Source organism: Amblyraja radiata, chromosome 14 (assembly GCF_010909765.2).
Source record: "Amblyraja radiata isolate CabotCenter1 chromosome 14, sAmbRad1.1.pri, whole genome shotgun sequence".
In the NCBI taxonomy this organism is placed as follows: Eukaryota; Metazoa; Chordata; class Chondrichthyes; order Rajiformes; family Rajidae; genus Amblyraja; species Amblyraja radiata.
This window is the reverse complement of record NC_045969.1, coordinates 15274828-15288967: the sequence shown is the minus strand read 5'-3', so window position 1 is coordinate 15288967 and position 14140 is coordinate 15274828. Positions and strand designations below refer to the sequence as shown.

Genomic DNA, 14140 nt, shown 5'->3' with positions numbered 1-14140 from the left:
TGCTTCGCTTTCTGCAGCATTGGTCCTGTGACCGCATGGTTTTCTTCTGGGTGCTCTGGTTTCCTCCCACATGCCAAAGACATGCAGGCTGGTAAGTTAATTGCCCCCAAGTGTGAAGGTGAGTGGTGGAAACTGGTGGGAATTGATGCGAGGAGAAAAGAACGAGAGATTAATGTAGGATTAGTGAAATGGGTAAAAGACGGACAGTGTAGGCCTAGTGAATCGAAGGCCTTGTTTCTGTAATATGTTTCCCTGTGACACTCACTCATTAGAAATATCATCAACAGTTGTCACTTGTGAGCTTTTTACAGAGTTACATGATTTACACGATTTACATTGTTGGACCTGAAGTTAGGACGATATAAGCAAGGACATAATAACAGCAGCGCAGTAATAGAGGAAGTGACAAGTACAAAGACATGTTCAGTTTGAGAGGACTTGCAGAGGAACAGGAGGAGGAGAAGTTGGCATAGGAGTGACCAAAGGACCTTGGTAATACACATGGGCTTTGTGAAGGAAAGTTAGTGCCTTTGAAGTTATAAAATTGTACAACATGGAAACAGCCATTTCAGCACAACTCGTTCATGCCAGCCAGTGGGATCACTTCCATATTAATCTCACCACCTTGCACTTGGCTAATAGCCTTCTGTGCCAAAATGATTCAAATGCTTATCCTAACAATTTTTTAATACTGTCAGCAAACCAAGTTCAACCACTCACTCAAGCAATGCATTCAGATATTTGCCACTCTCTGGGTGAAGAAGGTCCCTTTCATATCGCTCTAATTCCCTTCCCGCATATACCCTAAAAATCTATGGTCTCTAGCTTTATCTACTTCGGATATGAAAATGTTTCTGGTAGTCCACTCTATCTTCACCAATTTGACTTTTGTGCACTTGAATCGTGTCACCTCACTAACCTTCTCTATTGCAGGGAGAACAGTACTCGCTCCAAAGATAGACTCAAAATGCTGGAGTAATTCAGGTCAGACAGCATCTCTGGAGAACATGGATAGGTGACGTTTCAAGTCGAGATCCTTTTTTAGACTAATTGTAGGGGAGGAGAAGAAAACTGGAAAAGGGGAGATCTCACTCCAAAGACAGACAAAAAATGCTGGAGTAACTTAGCGGGTCACTGAACATCTCTGGGGAAAAGGAATAGGTGGCATTTCGGGTTGAGACGTCTCGATCCGCTGAGTTACTCCAGCATTTGTTGTCTAATTTTGGTGTACACCAGCATCTGCAATTGGAGGAACAGCATCTAATATTTCGCTTGGGCAGCTTACAGCCCAGTGGTATGAATATTGATTTCTCTCACTTCAGGTAGCCCCGGCATGTCCTCTCCCTCTATCCCTCCCCCACCCAAGTCGCACTAGCTTCTCGTTTCCGCCTGTTTCCTTTGTAATCGTTACTATTTTGCATATCTTTTATTCATTGTTCTTTGTCCCTCTACGTCAATCAATCAATAGATTAATCAGTTTTACTCATCACATACACATATAAGTGCAGTGAAATGAATTTGCCAGCAGCGGTACAATCAAAAAAGAACACCCAATACACAATAAAATTAAACACAAACATTCACCACAGCATCCTTCACTGTGGTGGAAGGCACAAAGTACAGTCAGTCCTCCTCCATTGTTCACTTATGGTCGGGACCATAAACCTCCGTAGTCGCCGCTACGGACGGCCCGATGTACAGGCCCTCTCGTCGGGGTGGTTGAAACTCCGACGTCGGGACGGTCGAACACACTCCACGGCTTGGAGGTCCCGAATCGGCGCTTTCCTACAGGAGGCCGTGGCTTCAGCATGTTGTAGGCCGCATGCCGGCGGTCGGAGCTCTTCTCTGGCTGTCCCCGGTGAGGGAATCCAGGTTCCAGATGGTAAATCCACGCCGCGCCCATGGCTAGAAGCTCCGCAGACCACGGCTTCAGGATGTTATCGGCCGCGGGCCGGCGGTCGGAGCTCTTCTCCAGTGATCCCTAGTGAGGGGTCCCAGGCTCCGGACGCCGCGCCCACAGCCAGAAGCTCCGCAGACCGCGGCTTCAGGCTGTAATAGTCCACGGGCCAGCGATCGGAGCACTCCCTTCTGGCGACCCCCGGCAAGGGCTCGCCCGCTCCGCGATGAAAAGTCCACGCTGCACCCGCTGCTGAAACTCCAGGAAAGGCTGCACCAATCCATGATGTTAGGCCGCAAGGGAGGCGACATGGAAAAGGCCGCCTCTCCGTGGATGAGGCGACCGAAAGGGGTTCCCCCCTTACTCCCCCTCACCACCCCCCACACAAGGCACACCAAGAGACATTAAAACACATATTTGGACACACTAAAAAAAACAAAAAATAGAAATGACGAACACGCTGCTGGCAGGGCAGCCGACTCGCAGCCCCCCCACCATCACAATATCTCTCGTTTCCCTTATCCAGAACCAGAGAAGAAGGATCACGACCCGAAATGTCACCCATTCCTTCTCTCCAGAGATGCTGTCTGTCCTGCTGAGTTACTCCAGCATTTTGTGTCTAGCTTCGGTTTAAACCAGCATCTGCAGTTCCTTCCAACACTGATCACACTCCTGCAGTCTCTTATCAAGCTTGAACTGCTCCATCCCAGGCAACATCTTGGTAATCCCCATGTACCCTCTCCAGGAAATTGCTTTGACATCCACCATGTAACAAACAAAATGGGGTGATTTCTATTCTCAACACTTTACTCCTTTCAAACCTGAGGGTACTCATACTCTTTAGGATATTTCACCACCTCATGCGTACATGTCCAATGCTCCTAAAGTTATTCCTCAGTAACGTTTAAGTTATGTGTCTCCTTTTGGACCTGCTGTCAAATGTGCTGAGTGATGGTTAGCCATCTTCTTTGGAGTTTGCTTGCAACCCAAGAGACTTTTTGCATTGACAATCAAAAACACATTTCAGATGTGTGAAATCTATAATTATAACAGAAAATGCTGGAAAGGCTCAGCAGGTCAGGCTGCAAGTATGGGAAGAGAAACAGAGCTAACATTTCAGGTCGAAGACTCTTCGTCAGATACTTGTATTGATGTGACCTTGCCAGTAAATAATAATTATTTCACTTCCTTACTGAACTGACACCTTTTCTGACAATCGGCAGCTGGATTATTGAGGTTTTTGAAATTGATTGTGGTTCGGAGACTCATTAGCTGCTTGAGCAGTGATAAAGAATAATTATTGCCGATGAATGTGATCCAAGGCTACTTCTTTGATGCCGCTAAAGAAATCCCACTCTCGCAGATCACACATTCGCAAGCCGCATTGTCTGCTGAGTTTCTTGCCATTTCTTCACTTGGAAGAATGATTTTCTCCTCCTTTCAAATAATTATTTTGCCGCATTCTTTACGGTTTAGAAAGAATAATAGGGCTAGAGAAGAAGATTCACTTAAAATAGCAACTTGAATGCTGGCAAAGGAATGCAGGAAATGCTTAAGTTTTAAAGCCCTGTCCCACTGCACGAGTTCATTCAAGTGCTCTCCCGAGTTTAAAAAAAAATCAAACTCGTGGTAAGCACGTAGAATGAACGTAGCAGGTACGTCGGAGCTAGGGGACGTCTCTTAGTGGCTCGTAATGCTAACGGCAGGTACTCGGGAAACGCGGTAAGCTCGGGAAGACTCGTGAAGATTTTTCAACATGTTGAAAAATGTCCACGGGAGTCCCGAGTATTTGCGAGCGGACATTACCGTAAATCTCCGAGTTTGAATCAGGGCAAACTCGGGAGAGCTCTTGAATGAACTCGTACCGTGGGACAGGGCTTTTAGCGATAGTAATTTTGTTTGTTTAGTTTAGAGTTTAGCAATACAGCGCAGGAAACAGGCCCACCGAATCCGCGCCGACCAACGATCCCCGCACACTAACACTATCCTACACACCCTAGAGACAATTTACAATTTCACCTCAGCCAAGTAACCTACGTCTTTGGTGTGTGGGAGAAAACCGAAGTGCCCGGGGAAAACCCACGCAGGCCATGGGGAGAAGATACAAACTCCATACAGACAGCGCCCATGGTGAGAATCGAATCTGGGTCTCTGGCGCTGTAAGACAGCAACTCTACCGCTGCACAACCCTAAACATTTGTTCTAAACATTTACATTTGTAGCTTGGAATCAAGAATAGAATGATAAATCTACTCCTGGTATTAGAATTCCATTCATGACACAATGATTGTTTTAGACTAGAAATGGGGACACTAATAGGTATTTGGCCGACTGAATAGATGGTTCATTTGGACTTACAATGTAAGGGTTAAACCACTGCTGATCATAATATTCTGATTTGAATGTTGCTTTGCATCTAATTAGTATGTAAAATAGTAGTTTTGTTTAAAATATGCTGAAAGCCTTTAAGGAGCAATAATATGAAGATGTAAACCGCTTCAGAAGGAGAAATAAATAGGTTTCCAGACCCGTAAAATATTCAAATTAATTTAGTCGGTTTAACACCCAGCTGTGTTTTCTATGCCGAGTGGAAGGTTCGGCTTCAGCAATTGAGAGCTTGCAAAGGATTCTCGGCACAAATGCCAGGCATTGCAATTCCACTAACTCATTCTGTTGTACAGCTAGAGTCTGTGACAGTCCTCTTCTCCCTCAGCTAAACACTACCTCTTTTAAACGGCGGGCTTTACAACCCAGTTTAGCAGCACTTGATAGCCCACTTTGTGATTCACCAGGTTTTTCAGTATGTTTTTTGTTTTGGAATTCAGGTCAGCTCGTGTTCAATTTTATGGTGGGCTGGGTAAATCCAAATCCTCTGCCAGCTATTTTAATGTATTAACCTTTTGAAACCAAATGTGGGTCACCACTTAGTTTCGTTTTGTTTAGAGATACAGTGTGAAAACGGGTCGTTCGGTTCACCGAGTCCACACTGACCAGCGATTCCTATACACTAACAATATCCTCAGGACAAGTTTCACAATTTTTACCAAAGCCAATTAACCTACTAACCTGCACGTCTTTGGAGTGTGGGAGGAAACCGGAGCACCCGGAGAAAACCCATGTGGTCACAGGGAGAACATGCAAACTCCATACAGACATCACCCGTTGTCAGGATCGAACCCAGGTCGTTGGTGCTGTAAGGCAGCTACTCTGCTGCTGTGTCATTGTGCCATCCTTAAAACATCAAAAACATCTCTGTCTTTATTTACAACATTTCTGGTTTTACCTTTGGGTCAGTATAACTTTAGGTTCAAGAACAGCTTCTTCCAGTCAACCATCAAGTTCTCAAAATCCCCTGCACAGCTCTAACCACAGTCCTACCTCAGCACCAAACCACTATGGCCTTTGCACTAATATAGTTGCTCTATGTACCATCAAGTTCTTGAATCACTGCACAAAGCTAACAACATCCTACTTCACCACTGAACTACCACAGACTTTGCACTACCATGGTTGCTCTACATACTTTGGTTTTTACACCATCATGGTCTAATTTACTTTACTTATCTTCCTACAACTATCAGGTTCTTGAACCAACCTGCACAACCCAATCCTACCTCAACAAACAATCATTATGGTCCATCTTTTTCACTACCATAGACTTATTTTTCTAATTGTGATTTTCTAATTATGTTTCCTAATTGTAATTATGCATAATGTCTTTTTTTTGCATACTTTCTTTCTTTTAGAAATTGTATGCGTAATTTATGTACAGTTTATGTCATAGAGTCATACAGCATGGAAACAGGCCTTTCCGCCCAACTTGTCCACACTGACCAACATGTCCCATCTACACTTGTTTCACCTGCCTGCATTTAGCTCATATCCCTCTAAACTTATCCTATCCATGTAACTGTCTAAATGTTCTTAAGCGTTGCGATAGTTCCTGACTCAATGCTCTCCTCTGGCAGCTTGTTCCATACACTCACCACCTTTTGAGTAAAAAAGTTACCTCTCAGGTTTCTATTAAATCTTTCTCCCCTCACCTTAAACCTATGAATTATTTGTCTTTGCCATTTGACTGATTCTCAGTGCCTGTGCTGGTGCTGCAAGCAAGATTATTAATAGTACCTGAATCTCACTATACTTGTGTAAACGATGATAAACTCCACTTGGCTTGACAGATTGGGTCAACTGTAAAGCTGATGCACTTTAAGACATGTGTCAGAAGCAACTGCAGATGCTGGTTTACATCGAAGACAGACACAAAATGCTGGAGTAACTCAGCGGGACAGGCAGCATCTCTGGAGAGAAGGAATGGGTGCTGTTTTGGGTCGAGACCCTTCTTAAGACTGAGAGTCAGGTGAGAGTGACTATCATTCTGAAGAAGAGTCTCGACCTGAAACATCACCCATCCCTTCTCTCCAGAGATGCTGCCTGTCCCGTTGAGTTACTCCAGCACTTTAAGAAATGTTTGGCCTGAAATGCAATTCCTGAAAAGGCGACCACAATGTAGCAGCAGAATGCAGACCTGTAGATAGAGATTGGGAGGGGAAGGGGAAAGGGAAGGAGAGGATTCATGCTGATCTTCAGTGTGTGTGGCCGCCCACCTATCATCTCCTGCCCACGGTTGCCAGCATTATTGAGCTCCATGCCACGTTGCCCCATGTCACTCTGAGGTACAGGCTCATTAAATTGCTCACATGTAGTGTTAAGACCACAAATTTATGTTGTAGTAGGCTGAGTGGAATTTAAATACAATGAATTGCCTTTAAAGCATTAGATTGATATCATGCTGTCTAGCTTAGGTACACCATGCATTTTAATTCTCAACTGATGCAGAAGGTGATCAGTCCTTTTATAATGAATGGTGGAACAAGCTTGAACAACCAAAGGTAGTATCTCCAGAATGCTGTCTGACCTGTTGAGTTACTCCAGCTTTTTATGTGTATCTTTGGTTTAAACCAGCATCTGCAGTCCCTTCCTAGACAAGGTTAAACAACCAACTTGCCTACTCACGCTCCTATTTTTCATGAATGATACAATGTTTAAGTTAGCAGGCATTGGAAGATTCATGGCATTTTGCTTAATGCCTATTTAACCCAGATGTTTTGTTCCAGATTTGTGATTTTCCTGTAAGATTGTACAAGAACATGTTCATGTGTGACCATTCTTTAAATACCTTTCCCAGGGTGGAAAGATCCCCATCCGATGGACTGCACCAGAAGCCATAGCCTATCGCAAGTTCACCTCTGCCAGTGATGCATGGAGTTATGGGATTGTTCTATGGGAAGTGATGTCATACGGAGAGAGGCCTTACTGGGAAATGTCCAACCAGGATGTAAGTATCTTCTTTAGACTTTGGAGATACGGCGCGGAGACAGACCCTTTGGCCCATCGAGTCCGTGCTAACCAGAGATCACACCGTACACTAAACTACACACACTTAGGACAATGTTTTACAACTTACTAAAAGGGATGGAGAGGTTTTAGTTTTAGAGATACAGCATGGAAACAGGCCCATTGGCCCACTGAATCCGTGTCAACCAGTGATCCTAGTAACTAGCACTATCCTACTCACTAGGGACAATTTACAATCTTTACAGAAGCCAATTAACCTACAAACCTGTAAATCTTTGTAGTGTGGTAGACCGGAGCACCCGGAGAAAACTCATGCCGTCACAGGGACGATGCACAAACTCCATACAGACATCACCCATAGTCAGGATCAGGATCAAACCCGTGTCCCTTGCACTGTAAGCCATCCAATCTACCATTGTGCCTCTGGGCTTCCCCTCATTCCGTGAATTGTTGGTTTGAAAATAACTTGTGTAGTGTTTGGAAGAAAAGCAAGGGTGGCCGTTCTTTTCTCTGTCATTGAGAGGAATCGAGGAGGCATATAAAGAATATTCTTGGGGCTGGAGGATAGCTTAAGCATGTTATTAAAATTCTCAAATGTAGATTGGAAGTAAAGTGTAGACCTTCACATCACTAACAAAAGACTGGCAAAAATACAATGTAGAGAACTACGTACTGTATTTCCTACTTACATAGAACAGTACAGCACAGGAAAGGGCCCTGCAGCCCACGATGTTTGTGCCGAACATGATGCCAAGTTAACCTGAACCCATCTGCCAGTTCATGATCCATATCCCTTTATTCCTTGCACTATCATGTGCCTTTCTAAAAGCCTCTAAAATGCCACCATTGTATCTGCCCCTCATGCCACCCTGGCAATGTGTTCCAGGCCCCCACCACTCTCTGCCTATAAACACTTGCCCGACACATCTCCATTAAACTTTCATCCTCTCACCTTATAGCTATGCCATTGAATGTTGGACATTTCCACCCTGGGGAAAAGGTTCTGACTGTCTACCCTATCCATGCCCCCCATAACTCAATTTACCTGTCTGGGAAGATGTTAAATTTGGGACAGTAGTTCCTTAGAAAAGATTACTAGTAGCCCAGGCACTAGTCTTTGCTCATATAACATGGAGAGGTTGTGGAACTCCTATCTGTTAGTGCAACACATCACGTTCACACCGATGGTTACTTAAGTGATGGGCAAAGCCCAGTCTTAAGATTCTAGGGGAAATTGAATGGAATGGAGAAAAAAAATTGCAGTGTCGAAGCAGCTATTAATTTTGTTTGCATAAACTGCAAGCATTATAAAAACAAAGTTATTTTGTCAGTTACTGGGGTGAAAAGCTCTTTGTGCATCTGTTGACCCACACAGGCCATTTCCTCCTGGACTCTCAGTAGAAATCCAATATATCAATGTAAAAGCAAGGTGGAAGTTAATATTCAGCAGCTTTAACTGTTGCTTTGAACCATCAAATGAATATATGAGATGTGTGTTCGACCAAGTTAGCGCTCGGGTTAATAGAATACACAGGAGGCTTTGGTAAGAACGCATTATGAAGTTGCACAGGAACAGGGTAGGTTGGAAAATATATCCCTCTGAGCTGATATATCAACGGCAGGATACAGCAGAGCATACATCAAAATCACAATTCTGTCCAACGTCATAAATTGTGCGCATCAAGTTTGTTTCTCACAGCATGTCGGGTGTATACACCAGCGTGTGATGCATGTATGTGCCATTCCGATTCAAGAACTACATTCCTCTGTCAGAACTAGAAGATCGTTTACAGTTCAAGGCAGTTTAAAACAAAATCTTCAGCACTCCGTCACAAAGCACCATGACATCCATTCCTAACCTTAAAAAAACAATTGTTTAAAACATGTCAATAATCTTCACATTCCCAGCCTTTAAAATATCTAGTCAGGCCTGGGAAATGTATTTCTTAGTACAGGTGCACAACCTTTTATCCGAAAGCCTTGGGACCAGACACTTTTCGTAATTCGGAATTTTTCGGCTTTCGGATTGGAAGATTTTTAGCGTAGATTTTAACGGCTGGCTCAGTGGTAGAGTGCTCGGCTCATATCCGCAAGGTCGCGAGTTTGCGCCTCGATCCCGGCAGTTACTCGATCGCGAGTTTGAGTCTTCAATGTAGTTTTTTCTTGCAGAATAGGAGAGAATAGGGAGGGTTAGGCTGGGATCATTCTCTGCGAGATGATCTTAGTGCGGGAGACAAGTGTAGGAGAGGTGTACTGACTGTGTGGGCAGAACTTTGGAAGTGATTGCCCACCATTCTCAAAAGCCGCTGTGTCTCCCTGTCCCTGGGATAGTAGGGGTCGATCAAACAGCACAATACCCCCCACCCCCTCCAACTCCAGAGGAATCCGCTCCCCGATGGGCCGCTACGGCGACAAGTGGCAGTTCGCCCACAGCCCGAGCTGCGCCACCCCAAGAACAAGACGTACCTTGCACACCATCAGCTACTGCCCCTATGGGGAGCGTGTTCCTCTGGAGTTGGAGCGGGGCTGGGCTGGAGTTGCTGATCTGGGATCTCCGTGCTTGCAGTGGGCCTGGGGGTCGGTGTCCCGATGAGGGGGCACAGCTCGGGCTGTGGGCGAACTGCCACTTGTCGCCGTAGCGGCCCATTGGGGAGCGGCTTCTGGTGGTCCTGACGTCTCTCAGCTCCTGTCCAGGGGGGTGGCCGGAGAAGTCAGTACCAACAGGAACCCACTTCCCGATGGGCCGCTGATACTGGGTACTGTACCGCCCTTGCCCCCTCCCTCTGCAACTGCAAACAACCCCACAGTTCCCAGTCTCAGCTCCTGTACAGGGGGGTGGCTGGAGATGTCACAGCCCGAGCTGCGCCCCCTCATCCGCAACCCCAAGAATCCCCGATGGGCCGCTACGGCGACAAGTGGCAGTTCGCCCACAGCCCGAGCTGCGCAACCCCAAGAACAAGACGTACCTTGCACACCATCAGCTTCTGTCCCTAAGGGGAGCGTGTTCCTCTGTAGTTGGAACGGGGCTGGGCTGCTGCTGGCTGTGGGTCTCTGGGATCTCCGTGCTTGCAGTGGGCCTGGGGCCCGGGGGTCCCGTTGGTCCTGACGTCTCCGGTGACGGGCACTGACCTGCTGGCATCGCCGACGTGAAGACAGTGAAAAGCCCCCCGCGCTGGTGCAATGGGCGGGGAGCTGGAGAGGGGAGGGAAAACCCACGCAGTCACGGGGAGAACGTACAAACTCCGTACAGACAGCACCCGTTGTCAGGATCGCAGCCATGTGTCTTGCGCTGTAAGACAGCAGCTCTACGGCTGCGCCACTGTGCCGCCCAAACCATAACACGTTTTCATTCATCCTCTATCTGTGGAGACCCCAAAGCAAAGGCCTTTTGGCTCCAAATATACACAAGGTGCAACCAGTAGAGTCAAGAGTGTTTTATTGTCATACGTCCCAGATAGAACAATGAAACTCCTACTTGCAGCAGCACAACAGAATAGTCGTGCAGGGTCCCTGCCACTTGTCTACAATACATATTGGTCCAGACATGTTCACGATAAAAAAATGTCCATTGTTTACCTGTGGTTTTATGAATCAAGATGGCTTTTCCGTTGCCGGAGAATTTCCAGACCTGGGTTTCCGATTAAGTTCCAATTCTTTAGCTTTTTCCAACTTACATCCTTCCCATAATAATTCTTTCTAATCCCGTCTATTTCCTTCCTTGTCAGCACCTGGACCACATACTTTAATTCAATTTACCTTTTCTTCTTTCATGGTAATTTTATCAAATTACTTTTGTGCTAAAAACAGGCAGGACTGCGGATTCAGCCTTTTAAGTTTGAGGAATTAGTCAGCAATTCTCATGTTTTAAATACATAAAACATATATGAACACATCCACCTGAACCCAGCGATATGAATAGTGATTACTCTAACTTCAAGTAACCCTTGCATCCCCTCTCTCTCCATCAGTGCCCCACCCTAATCGTTGTGCTAGTTCACTGGCATCCTGGTGAGTTTCATTGTCTAGCCCGCAACTAACCCGCAGCTAAAAATGAACCATTTTCTTGATCATCGTTACTTTTTTGCAGGACAGGCAACATCTATGAAGAGAAGTAATGGGTGACATTTCGGTTCGCAAATCTTGCAAAAGGTGCTCAGGCCTGCATTGCACATATATCAATGCCTTCATCATTCTGAAGAAAGGTCTCGACCCGAAACGTCACCCATTCCTTCTCTCCAGAGATTCTGCCTGTCTCGCTGAGTTACTCCAGCATGTTGTGTCTTCCTGTGGTGTAAACAAGCATCTGCAGTTCCTTCTTGCATGTTACTTTGCATATCTTCATTTCTTTGTTCTATATCTCTCTATAATGCCATGCTATATCTCTCGTTTCACTGTCCCCGTCTCTAACGAAGGGTCTCGACCCGAAACGTCACCCAATCCTTCTATCCAGATATGCTGCCTGTCCCGCTGAGTTAGTCCAGCATTTTGTCTTTATCTTCGGTGTAAACCAGCATTTACAGTTCCTTCCTACACACAACCACCACCTGTAAGTTGCTCCCAATAAGCCACAAGCCAACTATCTTATAAATATATCACCGTTCGTTTAATGTCACTGGATCAAAATCTCTCCCTTACAGCTTTGAGGGTATACCCGCACTTTAAAAAATGCAGCAATTCAAGAAGTCAACTCATCATTACTTTCTCAAGGGCAACTAGGAATGGGCAATTAAATGCTGACTCAGCTAGGGAACTCCGGCTGCCTTGAATGAATTTTTTTAAATGGCAATAATTCACATGGTTACTAATATCATTCTATTAATAGTAGAGAGGATTATTTATGGCATCTAACTCCTCCTTATTCTACTAAGCAGTTTCCAAAGTAGCAAGTCAAAAATGCCCCCATCACAATTATTCCATTAATATAATGGCCATCTCAAAAGCTCCACTTACACGGTACTCATTCACAGTACACACTCCCTGCACTTACAAAAACACTCGGAGAACATTCAATTCACACTTTGCTGATCTGAGGAAAATTTTGTTGGTGTGCTTGAGCTGAGAGCTGGCGAGATTCAATGTATGTACCATTTATACTAAATTACCTGGCTGAATTATATTTTCCGTAGAGAGCATTAAAAGTTTAGTACATCAGGCATTTCTATCAGTCAAATGCCATACCTACAATGTCATGGTGGCGTGGCACAATGGTAGTACTATGGTACTTGGGCGGCACAGTCAGTCGCACAGCGGTAGAGTTGCTGCCTTACAGCACCAGTGACATGGGTTTGATCCTGTCCAAAGATGTTGTCTGTATGAAGTTTGTACGTTCTCCCTGTAATCACGTGGGTTTTCTCCGGGTGCCCGGTTTCTACCACACTGCAAAGAAACGTTTTTTTTAGAGATACAGCGCGGAAACAGGCCCTTTGGCCCACCGAAACCGCACCGACCAGCAATCCCCACACATTAACACTATCCTACACACATTAGCGACAATTTACACTTATACCAAGCCAATTAACCTACAAACCTGTACGTCTTTGGAGTGTGGGCGGAAAGCGAAGATCTCGGAGAAAGCCCACGCGATCACGGGGAGAACGTACAAACTCCGTACAGACAGCCTCCTTAGTCAGGATCGAACCCAGGTCTCCGGCGCTGCAAGCGCTGTAAGGCAGCAACTCTACCGCTGTGCCTTCGTGCCGCTTTGCTAATTGGCTTTGGTAAAGATTGTAAATTGTCCCCAATGTGTGGGATAGTGTTAGTGTCCTGGGATCACTGGTTGGTGCAGACTCGGTGGGCCGAAGGTCCTATTTCTGCGTTGTATCTCCAAAACTAAAACTAAAACTTCTCCATCCATCCTGAGCGAAACTGAGAGCTGAGTTTCTGGATGATAATTGCCAATGTCTCTGCTTTGATTTGGGTGACTTGAAAGAAAGATCGAACTTGGAACTAGGTCCTAACTTTCAGGTGCAGACGCTCCAGAGTGCAGCCAAGTTCTATTTTGCTCCTAGTGCAAATTCAGCACAAATGCTAGCCTTGGTGATGTTTATTTGAAATGATGGTCATGTGTGTCTGCTAATCTTTTTAATCGTTAGATTACACTAAGAGATAAAGGCAATAAGTCTGTAACTGGTGCTTCCTGCATGGGGAGGATTTTAGAAGATACATTCGACTGGATTTCAACACATCAGTGTTTATCAGTGCCTACCACCTGAGACCTGCTTCATGCGAATGGAGGGGAGGTACTGCAGATGCTGGTTTATACTGAAGATAGATACAAAATGCTGGAGTAACTCAGCGAGTCAGGCAGCATCACTAAAGAAGGGTCTTGACCCGAAACGTTACCTATTCCTTTTCTCCAGAGACGCAGCCTGACCTGCTGAGTTACTCCAGCATTTTGTATCGGTCATCATGCCAGTGGAGTCTCTGCCTTAAAACCCAGGCCAAACACACATATTTTTCATGCATGTTTAATTTCCCCATGTTTCTGAGAGCAGTAGAGTCATAGAGCGATACAGCGTGGAAACAGGCCCTTCGGCCCAATTTGCCCACACCGGCCAACGTGGCCCATCTACACTAGTCCCAGCTGCCTGCATTTGGCCCATATCCCTCTAAACCTTTCCTATCCATGTCCCTGTCTAAATGTTTCTCAAACGTTGTGATAGTACGTGCCTCAACTACCTCCTCCGGCAGCTCATTCCATACACCCACCACCCTTTGCGTGAGGAAGTTACCTCTCAGGTTCCCATTAAATCTTTCCCCCCTCACCTTAATCCCATGCCCTCTGCTACTCAATTCCCCTACTTTGGGCAAGTGACTCTGCGCGTCTACCCGATCTATTCCTCTCAGAGTGTTCAATTGTTCTCCAGCGGTTTCTGACGCTGCCTT

At 45.5% G+C, this 14140-nt stretch overlaps 1 protein-coding gene across 2 annotated transcripts in view; it reads left to right on the top strand.

Moving 5' to 3' along the window:
• epha3 (EPH receptor A3) overlaps positions 1-14140 on the top strand; it is a 224311-nt gene that overhangs the window by 177451 nt on the left and 32720 nt on the right. For both annotated transcript variants that reach the window (XM_033032598.1, XM_033032597.1), the window contains exon 14: positions 7086-7235. In XM_033032598.1, coding sequence (XP_032888489.1) covers positions 7086-7235 — 150 coding nt within the window. The remainder of the gene's footprint in view (positions 1-7085; positions 7236-14140) is intronic.